At 51.0% G+C, this 13,729-nt stretch overlaps 1 protein-coding gene across 1 annotated transcript in view; it reads right to left on the reverse strand.

The window, feature by feature from the left end:
• Positions 1–4,536: 4,536 nt before the first annotated feature.
• Positions 4,537–13,729, reverse strand: part of sl (small wing phospholipase C gamma 1) — a 32,017-nt gene continuing 22,824 nt past the window's right edge. Inside the window, exons 10-20 of the mRNA XM_018639167.1 lie at positions 11,151–11,329; positions 10,745–10,885; positions 10,477–10,614; positions 10,134–10,271; positions 9,254–9,632; positions 8,727–9,036; positions 8,389–8,540; positions 7,280–7,394; positions 6,577–6,824; positions 6,257–6,426; positions 4,537–4,720 (exon numbers count right to left, since the gene is read on the reverse strand). Coding sequence (XP_018494683.1) covers positions 4,699–4,720; positions 6,257–6,426; positions 6,577–6,824; positions 7,280–7,394; positions 8,389–8,540; positions 8,727–9,036; positions 9,254–9,632; positions 10,134–10,271; positions 10,477–10,614; positions 10,745–10,885; positions 11,151–11,329 — 1,992 coding nt within the window. The 3' untranslated portion in view covers positions 4,537–4,698. The remainder of the gene's footprint in view (positions 4,721–6,256; positions 6,427–6,576; positions 6,825–7,279; positions 7,395–8,388; positions 8,541–8,726; positions 9,037–9,253; positions 9,633–10,133; positions 10,272–10,476; positions 10,615–10,744; positions 10,886–11,150; positions 11,330–13,729) is intronic.

A 13,729-nucleotide genomic window follows, 5' to 3' on the forward strand; every position in this document is an offset into this window, starting at 1 on the left:
CCGACGCGGCTCGCAGGAAAACAAACGCGGCTCCCGAACTCGGGAAACACCACCACCGACTGACCTGCATCGCCTTGATGAGCATTTTTTGGATTCAGTCTCAAAATCAGCTCGAGCTGGAGCGCGTGGCCCGAATGAGCTCGTATTGTATGCCGACTGGATACATACGACGATTCACCTTACCAGGAACTATGCACACGCGACCAGATGGAGTATACCGAGCCGAGATCAATCAATCGAAGGGCACGGTGACCTGTCCCTCTCTCGGGTTCTCCGATTATCCTCCGTCTGTTCCTCCGGTGATTAACCGTCTGGCAGAGCATCCTGACTTGATTCCCGCGGCACAATCTGCAGATGACGCTGTGGTGGCTGATGAGTTAGCGGAGCCAAGCCGAGCTGGCCGAGACGAGGCCGCTGTGGTCTCAGCATCCTGTGGCAAAGTATCAAATCTTCTTATTGTTTCGCGGGAGCGGACGACTCAATCAGTCACGCAGGATAGCAATGACAACATCGACCAGACACACAATCAGCGTGACTCGTTGAGCAGCAGCCTTGATCTCCGACGTCTACGACGGTTCGGTATAATACGTAGCCTTCGAGGCCCGTGTATGAACCCGCCGTCATACTCGCCTGTGCATTCGTTTTGTCCTGGGGGAGCTCGTTTGAGATAGCTCGGCTGGTTCAATTTGAGATGAGCAATGTAGAGTTGCCGCAAGATAATTTTCCTAAATACCTAGACTCGAACAGGAACGAAAATCTGCTGCTGAAGCTGTTTTCGACGAGGCTTCTCGTTCCCTCCCATAACGACAGAAATGCCGCAAGCAATTCGTGGCAGAGGAAAGTAAGCATCAGCAAATAAGCGACGTCATGCACTCATTTATATTCGGCTCCCTTATCGCCGATTGGCACATACGCCGAGTCACAGCCACCTAGTTCAAACACGTGCCGAGCCAACCCCAACATAAGGTCCCGAGCAGCTTAAGCACACAAAACAATGGAAGCGACACGACCGAGGGAAGCGACTCAACAGACCAAGGAATCAAAGCTGAAGGCAATCAGACAAAACGGGGATGTGCCGCATGCGCAATACGAATAACGCGCTGGAACATAAAATCCTCGTGGTCATTTGGAAAGTTCTCGAAATGAATTTAACGACGTGACTGAGGAGGACTCGCTGAAGGCAACGGCGACACAAGCGAGAGTAATTCGACATCGAACTTGAGCTGTACGCAGCCGGACTCCGGCCTTTGCCCCTTTCCGAGCAGTAGCGGCCAACCGCCCACACACCCCTACGCAGTCAGTCAATCACTCGAAGCACAGCAATAACGGGCAAGCCGGGCAGCTGATCAGCGTAAGGAGGAGCAGTGGAGGGAAGCGGAGCACGGCAAAGCAACTTAGCAGAACTTTGCCCTCGAGACAAGAGCCTTCCGGACCCAAGGGGCCAACGGACAGCTTAAGCCTGGACTTCCCTGGTAATGTGCGACAGTATTGATGTACATCTAGTCTGTGCCATGTGGCCGTAGGGATTTGGCCGGAGGCGGCGCTATGGAAAAACAGAGCATCACAGCAGGCAGGGCACTCATGCTCTGCCCGGCTTTCCCGGATCCATGTGACTAAGGAACTCATCTGAAAGAACGACCTTCGATGGGGCTTTCATCAGAAGGACCGTTCCTCATATTCTATACCCACAGAACGTAGATTCGTAGAATTCAAGCCTCGTATGGCAGAAGATGAAGCCCGAATCCTCTTTCTCGGAAAGCAGAACCTCTCGAATTCGGAGTCTATTGGGGAAGTTGCCGACCCATAGGCGTGGGCGGATAAGGCGAGCTCGGCTTGTTTACAAAAGGGTTCCGATCAATGCGGCGCGCCGCTCAGACCTGAGCTGGGGGGGGGGCCACTCTCTCGAGCCCAATCTTTCCAAGGGGCGGGACCTCGCAGTAGCTCATTTCATTTTTGGATCTCGTATCAGGGATCATTCCTGTTAACGGATCTCAGAGATCGAGTTCCCGCGGTGAGGATCGAAATACCTATGTACGTCCATCCAACAGCTCGAGTCGGATGTTCTTGGACAACCGCCCCGGATATTTCCCACGTCGTGGAGAACTCTTCAATCAGGTGACTTTGTGTCGACGGAATTAAAAAAAAATCATCCCATGTGTACCTGACAATTTCAATCAGGACAATAGAGAACTTGGTGGCTAGTCCAACCGCGGGCCGTAATGACTGAGCAAGCCTGACTCACGCGGGTTCGGATAGCCCATCTGGAGTTCTCGGCTCCTGTATGCGGGCGACTAGATCCAGAACCCCAGGGGAGATTCGGACTTCTGTAGGCATGGAATGTCAAGACACGCTGGCAGTATCAGTCCTAGTCGTATCGGTGAGTTTTCTGGAGGTCTTGGCTGTCATTTCCGCTTCGTCCCGAGAGAGTTCCGATGCGAGAAGGGCGATCCGCGATTTTACCCCCGTGAGGCATTCCGGATGGACTTAAGAGGAAAGCATTAAAGAAGGCCCGCAAAGCACGTTCGCAAACCAGAGCGACAGGGAGCTTGACAAGGGACGAGTGCGTCGTCTGGGAAACTCGAAGCGTACGCTCGACACTTGCTCGTTTTTCGCCTCTCGGAATCATAATCTGTGAATATATTCCTCCCAGGCAGCCGAGACGCAAGAGTCACCCGCAAACTGCATGCGGCATTAGGGACTTATACCCCTTCAAGCCATCATGTCTAGCAGAACTAGGCACTTAGTCCCTCTTTTAAGTAAACCCACCAAAGGGACTTCGATCGGTGCCCTCCGACCTCGCAAACTTGCGGCAATGAGTTTTCCGGGACACTGGCGAGATCGTATGAGTATTAGCTGCCCCGAACATCAGCGTATCTCCCGTGAATCCTACGTTCTGACCTGGCGTGACTTGTGCTCTTCAGCTAGCGCCCTAGGTCTTTCGCAGCGAAGCGCCGGTGTCGGCCGAACTGGGGTATTCATCATGATGGGAAGAGCTGTGGGCCTGATTCAGGAGAGTCGGGCATTGCGAGTGCAGCTGTGCCCTATCATCATGAGAGACCAGGAACTTTCGTTGGTCCAAGCAGCAGTGAGTTCCTCGGAGCGAGCCCCGTTCTGGAATGGGTACCCGCCTTCCCGGCACTGCGGACGAACTCTTGCGCTTCTCACAGAACATGTACATGCAAGAAACATGAGTCGAATCCACTGAGCGCGTGTCGAGATTTTTTCGGGAGTCACGCAACACTTCTGTGTGTGGCGTAATATTTCGAGAGAAGTTCTGAGTTCTATCGCTTTGCGCGCGCCAAGGACCGAGACTGTGAACTCCAGTGGAGTACTCAGCCGGAGAAGCGCCTGGCGCTGATTTCAGCAGCTCCGCTCAGACTAAATCAAAAATGGAATGGTGCCCCTGAGTAACGCAAAAGTCATCCTACACAAGTTCAAGAAGCGATCTATTCGATATAACCTTGGATGGGCATTTCCCTCCATTTTTATTCTGCAGACTCCAATAATCCAATGTCAAGATCTACGGCGTAAATGCTAATCTGATTTTTTTTCAGTTCCGACATCGGTGATCAGACCCGAGACATGGAGAGCTGGTCATTGCTACCCGTGAGTAACGACGGTATCAAATTTAAAACCTCCATAACGGTCTAACCGATATACCTACATAGGCTATCCCAGGGTCACACACTGGGGGTTACGTCATCAGCATAGTCAACATGGTTTTTGGGTGCTCAGAGTGACAATAGATAGGAATCTCCCCACAATTCCATTCGGATGATGAGTGATCAGTGATCACCTTTCAGTGTGAGCGATAACAATTGCCAAGTTCCTGTCCTTTAAGAATAGTTTTCGAGTATTGTATCCATTTTCATGATGGTCGTCAGCTTCTCAAAATATTGAACTAAACCCATGGCTCTGTCTCCAGAAGCACGAATTCAGTTTTTTTTCCCCAAGCATGTAAACCCGATATCGAGCATCCGTCTCCGGATGCAGAACATGCGTGGACTCGGAGAGTCCTAATATTTCCCGCTCGGGAGAGATCATTTTTTTTGTACAGTCAAGGAAGAAGAGATCTCAGGCTTCGATAGAATCGAAGAATCGGGGAAGTCCGATCGGATTCGGATCTATCCTTTCCGAAATCAACTCAAGTCCAAACTACCTGTAGCCGCTCGAAATGATTGACCGTTCCAATAAATCTTTCGACCCATAGAATTGCGGTCCGAAATTTCATCGGATCGAACCACAAGCTCGGAATGGAAGTCACAATATGGAGCACCTCACCGAAATAACAAGACCTCCCGAAAGATTGCCGAACCTCCCTAGGAGACACTAGCGATCTTATTCGCCCGATGACTCCCCGAACCTAAATTATTCATTCTCATCCAACCCCACCTACTCCGGTGAACAGTCGCTACAGGAGTGATACGTATGCAAAACTGTAAGGATCAAACATTTGGCACCGTCAAACAACAATAACAACAAACATGGATCGTTGAATGTTTCCTCCACTAGAGGAAGGAGACGGAGACGACGATGTCAGCGTTTCGGTTTCACCGAAGACTCGATTCGTCGAGTACGGCACGTCGATGATAGAGCAGCATCGGATCATAGCTAGTCCATGAGGTTGTAACGGAATCTCCGCTTGCGAATTACGCGGTTTCGCTGTAGAGTCGTACTCGCGTTGATGTTGTATCCTTATCAACATTGTAGGAGCAGCTGCCTGGTAAAGAGAAAGCGGAAACAAGCCTAAGATTGGATCACTACATTTCGAAGCTGTCTTCCGAAGGGAACTTTCTTCGATTCGATTATTGTTATCATTCCATCATCAAATTGAGGCGGGAAGAGAAAGGTTATCGACATTCGAAGGCACTCCTCTCAGAGGGAAAAGTGTACAAGCATCAGATCGGTTCTTGGATATGTATACCCGCAGATTATCCGGATCCATCCTTCTACCCCGACCGAAACGAGATTCCTTCCCGCGGATTATTCAAGGCAGAGGGATGCGGAACGAAAAAGATAGGACGGGAGCCCAGGTATGAACTCTTCGCATTCGAATCTCATGCAGCAAGCGAGTCATCGAGTTCCGCGGGAAAAAAGTTCATCGATCAGCAGTTTGAAGTTCCCACTGCTGAAAAACTGCATCTAATCAGGCTAAGGGGAGTTCCACTCCCGGGACGTTTGACGCCGACGCTTGTCGTAGGAGTAGCCAGGCGGCTGGCGGTTTTCTGTATTCTTTCGCCCCCGCAATCCCCCGTCGAGCCCGCTTCTTCGGGCCAGATTGGCGAGCGGAGAAACGCGGTCAGAATATCTCCGCGTCCTCCAAACCGATATCCACTCCTAGTGCGCAGGTTACTTGCTTGGGCTCACAGCACGACAAACCGATTCACGCACTCTTCGGGCCCAAGCCACACAATCGCCGACTGACCTGCATCGTTCTGATAAGCCTCCTCTGCTCCAAATCTTCTTCACCCGCTCCGATCCTGACGATTCTCTCGTGAGAAATTGTCCTCTCTACAAGCTCTCAGCCCTCTCTTGTCCTAAACGTCATTTCTTCGAGGAAGCTGCAGGCATTGAGCGACATGGGACAGGCAGAATCCATGCCGAAAGCCGTCCATCGGGGCTACACGCGACCTCTCTTTCTTTACTCTCTTGATAATTTCCACTGATTGAGCGTTTTGCAGCGTCTTCCGAGTTGGCTCCCGCGGCATAGTCTGCGGATGACGCCGCAACGGCTAATGACTTAGCAGCGGCAAGTGTAATTGGCCGAATTGAGTCCGCTCAGGTCGCGGTATCTCGAAATAGAGTAACGAGTCCGCTTGATTCTTCTCGGGAGCAGGCAGCTCAATTAGTCGTCCAGGTAGTCACGACAACTTCGAGCGAGCAGACAATCACCGGGACTTGGCGAGCGGCGAGCTCCTTGCAGAGCTTCGGCGTCTACGGCAGATAGGCATCGTTCCAGTAATGCATAGAATCTGGTATAACTCACCTAAACGCCTACTTTCTCCTGGAGCTGCTTGCGTAATTTGAGATAAAACACGTTGTGAGAGCCCAAAATTATCATGAGTACCTAGCTGCGAGCAGTAACGTAGAACTGGGAATTTCTTCCCACCGATACCGGGAGCGATGCGCGCCCAGCTGATTGCACAACAGCGAATACCAAAAATCCACATTCTGCTTTGGCATCATCGACTGGCACATACAACCATTCGTAGTGAACTAGTCTGAACCCGTGTCCAGCCAGGGCCTTCGTTCCTACCTTCTATGGTCGTTTTTCGTTTTGAGTTGTTCCTTCATTTCCTGTAGGGTGTTCCGAATCTGGGAAGCAGTTTCAGCGTCGAGACCACCGTCAACACCACCGAGACGAGCGTCCAATTCGCGAGTTTCATCCCGCAGTTTTTGAATAGAGGCGTAAACTTCATCCTCGGGCTGGGGGGAAAATGAAGTTTACAACACCAGTCTTCCTCGAGAGCGTCGGGCAGCGTTGTCAGGTTGGAAACAACGTCTCAAATTCGACATCCGAAACGGGAATGATGAAAGGAGAGGCTAGGTGGCAAAAGTCGTACAGAGTTCACTAACCTTGGCGGGAATCATGTCGAAATGTATCAGTAGAGAGGCTAATTCTAGATCCTCACTGTATTCGTTTCTCAGAGGCACACTTCTGTAACCAGTCCGGAGACACAAGATTGGATATGTGGCTTGGCCCAAAAAGTTCGGGTCACCAAACATGTCTACGTCGAATACGACGAACCGGAGCAGAGCTAATTCAGGGTTTGCGACGTCCAGGAGGAAGGTTTCGTTCCATACAGGGTTCAAACCGTTGTCAGCTGGGAAAGGAAGAGAGTTCGATTTAGTAATTGTTTCGAGTAATTGCTGTGCATCGTCAGTGCTTTCGGAAACGCTTCTGCTGTGCCCCGAAAAACTCTTTTCGATACCACACAATAACGGTCATTCTCCGCTCGCCGCTTCGTCTGTTGCTGCGGAGGGAGAATTTTCGCAGCAGAAAGCGGAAGGAGACGGGTTTTCGATTCGGAGTCGAATTATTCTCGACGATCGGAGGCAACAGGGGACTCCATCGAAAGAAAACAATGCGTCCGCGGAGGAGACAATTCCATGAACCCGATTTTTCGCCCCTCGCGCTTCCCGGTGACAATCGTGCTGTCTGGCGTTCGAAGTCGCCATCGTTCATCGCTCAAGCACCCCGTCTAGCTCGATATCGTTTTCCGATGGCGCATTCCTGAGCGGAAGCGAGGTCAGACAGCTCTCTCTCTCCACAACTTACATATCGTGGCGGTCTTGACCTTAGCATTATCGTAGTCAGCTCCAACGAGCTCGATTTCCACGAACGGACTCACGATACCGCGACCTGGTTTCATCAGATGACGACCTCCAATAACCTGCGGAATCGAAGTCTCGTTAGTGGAATAATCGACACATTATGGCGCGCACCGCGGGTATTCCATTTCCTGGAATCTCGAACATGAAAATCAACGAATGGGAGTTATCGAGAGAGCCGAGCGTGTGAATCTGCGATATGACGTAAATGCGGAACGACGGACGCTTCGCCGTCGACACTTCAGGGTATTGTGTTTCGCCAGCGTCTAGGAACGATAGTGTCCTGGAAATTCTGATTGGCGAATCGAGTCTTCTGAAGTGGGTTCGCGATACCGCTGAGGAAATCTCGGACGTCATCGATGATGGCGTAGACTTTCGCGGAATCCAAGATATGTCGCTCGAACGACGGGAGCTGAGGATGGATTCCCCACGAATGGTTATCCCGGATAATGTCGGGAGAAGTTCGAACACCCCAGAAATCCGAAAATGGCTTAGTCCGTTCTCCTTCCTTCGAAATCTCATTTCCTTTGGAATCAGGCTCCTTGGAGTGGTTTCGCTCACGAGGCTCTGATGTGACCACCAATCAAGAATAGCACCCAGTATGGTGCCGAGAAGGTCTCTTGTCATAGGCGACGGACGGATCCCCAGCAAAATTATCCGAACGAGAGTAAGCGGAAATACAAAGCTCAAACTGCATTAGCTCCGGAAAGACAGTGTTCCGACTGCGGTTTAATGAGATGAAGCCGCCTTGAGCACTTCGAGGGTATCTCGATGCAGTCGGTTTCAGACCCTGTTTCGACGCCTAGATTAATGCGAGCCTCCTTCCCAAATATGACGTCTGCATGTCACCGCGGGAAGGTATCCGTCCAAGCTGTTTGTATCGCTGGACCCATGTTATGGGCGACGGAGATCGATGCAAAATCACGATCATAGTGGAACCCCAGCCGTAGGAACATCAAACAGAATCCGAAAGCCACGCAATCGGTCTGATTTCAGGGTTCGCCCCAGTTGACTTGCGATAGTATTGTGACGATTGATAATAATGCGGGGGTTTACCTTAATTGTGAGTGTATAAGGCTGCACGCTAGCGGGTAAGCTCTTCCGGTCATAAGGGTCGAAGTTATCGATGAACATATATTCCGGGCGGAGCACGTAGCCGCACTTTCCGTTCGTTATGAAACGACCCTCGTTCAGTTGCATGGGTCGATCTGCAATGAAAGCAGCGGCGAACTTGAGCGAAGACTAATCGTCATCGATGATGAGCGGGGTGTCAACTCCACCGTCCCAAGCAGACTCTCAGCATCGCGAACTCTAAGCAGGGAGGCGCCGTTGGCATTTATATCTCGACCCGAAAACCGAAGTAGATCAATATCGTATTTTCTCGAGAAACTTACCAGGGGTCTGATAATTGAGAGCTACCATCTGGCAGCCTACATTCCACAATCTAATGGGATCGTAATTCGACGAGTCGATTCTGCTGCCTTTGGGATAAACTCGACTAAACTGTAATCTATGATATCGCATGAAGAATTGCACTTGACCGGGAACCAGTAGACGTTCGACCTTGGTTTCGGGGAACGAGGACATTTCGGAAAAATTCCCAATCCGCTCTGGACACCATTGTACGGACCGACAATATATGATCAGGTTCGACAGCTCTTTCGCCAAACGGAGGCTGCGCTCCATCTCTTTGCGCTGCTCCAGCTGAAAGAATCCAATTCGTTAGGAACCATGGCGGATCAGGGAATCAGGTTCTCAGTTTGCAATATTATTCGAGTATTTCAACATCAAAGGCTTCAGGTCTGGGTGCCCCGGCAACGAGGTAACTCGAAGCTGCCCCAGGGAGAACCCCACGTAGCACGAGCGCACGGCGCGCGCCATAGCGGCCATGTACGTCGGCACGACGGGGAGCCTCACTCACTTTGTCATTCGCCGACTGGGCGATTTGTCGAATTTTCTGTACCCACTCCTCCATTTCCTCGTAGGAGGGCGCGGCGATGTCTTTCTGCATCGACTTCGTCGGTGAACTGATCCGGAACACGTAGGGACCTCTGCTTTGCAGAATTTCTACAGAGCAACCCGCGATGTCTATGAAGCCTTTTTGGAGGCTTCCCAGAGGGGACATTTCAGCCCCGTCCTCCTCGGTCTGGCAAGAGGGATCGACTTCTTCAACAAAGTTGGCCGGAAAATAATGCTCTTTCTTCCCTCCGTAGTCCCCCTTCCACCAGCCGCCGTCCTGTTTCAGAACGTTCGTGATGATCGCATGCTTTGGAAACGACAGTTCGTCGGGTTTTTGTGCTCTGCAAAGGAATTGGTGAGCATCAATTTCGCAAATTTTGCGGACCGCGAAATTCGAAAACGGACTACGGCGTTCATCGAGCCCAAGGTCGTGCGTTGACCCCGAATCTGGGGAATATTCCGAGCAGGAGAAACGAGGACCGAGATCAGCCAAGTCCATGATTAGCTGCGCATTGATTGAATGACGACGCGACCTCCCGAAAACGCGTGATCGGCAGAAAACGGACTCAACGGCGATTGGAAGCCTGTTCGCCGCATTTCTCGCTTCCAAAGAGTCTCGATAGCAGCGGTGCTTGCTCAAGATTTTCCGGGATTGAATCTGAATCACCAGGAGCCCTTAATGAGCGGAGTCCCGTTCAGATCCGCTCAGACCGTAGAGCGATATTTGACATTCAGAAACCGCTTAGAGCTTTGCTTTCCTTCCGAATTCTTGTGTCCGATGCATGCCGCAACGAGAAAGGTCAGGTAGTTTCCTCCGAACTACTAGTGAGTATGGGCCTAACCTGTAGTCGTAGAGAGCTTTCACTGTGATTTGGCTCTTGAAGTTGTTTGGGTCCATGTATTGACCTGCGTCTGAATGGAACGTTGAACTGGACGGCTCGTCTCTCAAACGGTTGACAGCTCCTTCACTTATAGGGTACCTGGAGGAATGTTCCATGAGAAATGTCTCTATCACTAATTCCCGGGGTTTCCGAATTCATATTATCGCCTAATACAGCCTCCTGCATGCCCCTTAGATTCGTCCACGAGAACGACGAGTAAAGGATATCCGAGTGGCGCGGGAGGATCTCGGTGGACGGATACTCCCCGCATTGCATATTGAACTATCCGAATCGGTGAACTTACTTGAGTTTTACTTTTTTGTACAGTGGATTCTTCTCGTAGTACGAAACTAAATCGACAAGACTCTCGAACTGGGCCGTGCCGATGAGGAAAAGTCGGCCTTCTTGTCGAATTCGGCAATGCTTGGTCTGATCCTCAGCTCTGGAAATTGCGCGTAAATTACTCAGTCCCGGCTCCGAGAAATCGTTCCAAGGCAGAGAAGGAATCCGAGCCAAGAGCGAACCGTACATTAGCGAGGATATACTCGCTGACTTCGTCTATGTCTAATCACCTAAATGAGAGTGCGAAGCAATTATCCTCCTTGTTTTCGGATGGTCGAACTAAGAAGCATCCGTCGCAAGGTGCTTTTTTCAGTAATTCGTCAGCTTTCGATTTGCTCGTTGTCGCGTGATACCATTCCTTTCCTTCGTGGCTGAAATGAGAATTTCCTCGACCATAAAATCACACCATCGAGAGGGAGGACTAAAAGTCGAGAACATACCTCGTCCATGCCATGAATTCGTCAAGGGAATGGGTGACCTTGCCTAAGGCCTAGCAAACTTTTATGGCTTCCGAGATTCGTAACTTGTGCGTTTCCGAGAGGGAAACTTGAGGCAAGCTCCCGCTGTGAATTCTCAACGGTCGCTGGGAACTTTTTACCCGGTAGTGATTTTCGCTTATTGCCGCACTTAGCTCACCTGTTCGGTTGCGGCACCGTTTCGTTCAGGTACATGTAGAATTCCTGCGATCTCAGAGAATGCGTTTGATAATGGGTGACCAACGAGTACAAAGTGTCGAAGCACATCGTGTCGATGAGATAATATTTGGTTTGGCCTCTTTCTTGCTTGGTTCGGATCCGGCTGTGGTACACTTTGCCCTGGAATTCCGAATGAGAAACCAAAATTACAACAGACCCATTACGTGACCAAGTTTCTCTTTCCGGGACCCGTCTCCCGCTTCTACCCCCGCAGAAGATGATGGATGCGATGCTGCAGATAACTTTTCCGAACTCGGCATCGTTGTGATCAGACTCTCGCCGGCCTGTTCTCATCACTACTGCCGCGTGGTAACTGCAAACCACGCATTCCCTCACGCGACCCGAGCGGAATAGTCTCATTCGGACGACTACGCAGGTGAATCGAGGAGAGGCTCCGTGCGCCGAGTCACCGACATTGACGCATTAGTCGACTCGACATCTGAATGCTGATTCAGAAGTTTTGTTGGAGAGCTCGCGAGAAGCGATCAGGCTCGGCGTTTCGAAGGGATGTCGCTTGCATCAGAAGTCGACAACTCCGAGCGGGGAGCTCACGGGCGACAGGCGGCTGACCGGCATCAACGAGATAGATGCGAGAGCAATGAACACTTGGGACACTCGGGCGCAAAGCGGATTGTTCTGATGCATCAGACGAACGGAAATGTGAGCGAAGCGAAATTAGTCCCATCACGAGCCAAATTCCACGGTGGCGAATGGAGAGCTCCGGTTACCAGACGAACTAGAAGTCCGAGTATCTCAGATTCTGAGGTGACGAGCGCGGCCGAAGTCACAATTGAACAGCGTTCGGATTCGAAATTTACCAGGTCCGAGCGACGGGTATTAGATTCCGAATTCTCTGCGCTAATGACTTGGACGAGCGGGCATCCGGCCTCTCTTTCCCTCGATTGCGAGTTCAGCCCAGACCCATTCTCAGAGAGTTCTTCGCAGGCTATCGGCACAGCAGATGGACACGTAGGTCTCATTGAATAGACGTGCCGTGTGATCTGCGTCGCAATCCACGGAAGCCTGCAATATGCTCTGATCGCCGAACAGGTCGTCGGATTGAAGCGCTACGCCGGGGCCACAGATCGGCGAGCGGTAAGTTCCGGACTCGCTATACCGAGCCACGGACCCACATGATTCGGCTCTTCGAAGCTTCGAACGACATTCGGAAACTTCATTGACGGAGATATCTCCGGGGAGACGGATCTGCTCGATCCTCTGTGTTCCCGATGAAGGACAGAGGGGCTATCCGTCTTGTTTCACGCTGAGTCCGCGGACTAGAGGGGAAGAAGAGGACTCTCTTCGAGGACGAGGGTTGTGTAAACTCGCCTCGAGATAGGCTGCGGTGTCGACTCGCAAAGAACAACATACAAGGACTGCACCTGGTCTAACATTGAGCCCTCGGGGCGATGTAATTCCCAGCCCACGAAGGCAATAAGTCAACATTGCCAAGAGAGGGAATACCGAATTCTTCCACGTGTAGCGCCGCAGATTCTATATTCTTCTTGCCTGGCGGAGTCCTCTTTCGCGTTCCCGTCAATACTGTGGTCGCCTGATACTCCTTACGTAAATACGAATTCAGACTGCTCAAAGAGATCTGCTGCCGAAGCCTCCTGCTTCAGAGACGTGTTCCTTCTAGACCTCTGGCAGTTCTTTCTCGATTAATGTTATTCCCGAGCCCTAATCTTGTTCCTTCCGACCGTTTCGTAACACCCTCACCCTTTTGCGCCTAACGCCCACCTCGCTGCGTCGCTTGCCAGATTTCAGTCGTGCCCTCTTTCTTGTTCGTTTTTCCGGCCCGAAAACGTAAAACGGAGAAGCAAAGAACAAAGCTGATCCCCTAGATAGATCGCTTATCAAGAACAAGATGAGGAGGTCTAACTCTAGAAGAGCAACGAGGTATATGGCTCGGCGATTCTTTCAGCTGGTTACTCCTGCCCGGAGATTTTCGAGAGAGCGACGACGCCCAGCGTGGAGACAGTGCTCCAAGAAAAGGAAAATTCTGTTTGCGGAAATAATGGGCGACTAGGATCAGGATGATAGAGAGCTACCTAATAGATGTAAACGTTTCGGAAGGAGGAATTACAATGAGCTCTCTATATCTTCTAACCCATCGCTGCTTCGCTAAATAATCAGGTAGAGACTTTCTCCCTCGACTTGGCCGTTGCGATTGTCGAGAAGCCACGGGGGCTTCTGAGCCGTCTCCTTCCCGGAACAACTTCCACACTTCAGCCTCTTATCCCGCTCCGGGTGCTCTCAGTGAGTTATTTGGGGAAGGTTCATCTATCTAACGAGTGTGACCAGTAGAATGCTTCACAGTGAAGTGGTTGCTTGTTGGAACAGTATGTCTTGTCACTGACTTGGCAAGATTCGTTCACCGCGGACTTCCACGTCGTATGCTGTCAAGTGAATGGACGCGAACTTTTCGAGCGAACTATTCTTCTGTAGGGAGTTGAACAAACAAAGCATCCAGCTCGCCTGTCACTGACAATGGATATCAAGTCCATTCGACGACAGTCA

Source organism: Galendromus occidentalis, unplaced genomic scaffold (assembly GCF_000255335.2).
Source record: "Galendromus occidentalis unplaced genomic scaffold, Mocc_1.1 scf7180000077384, whole genome shotgun sequence".
NCBI lineage: Eukaryota > Metazoa > Arthropoda > Arachnida > Mesostigmata > Phytoseiidae > Galendromus > Galendromus occidentalis.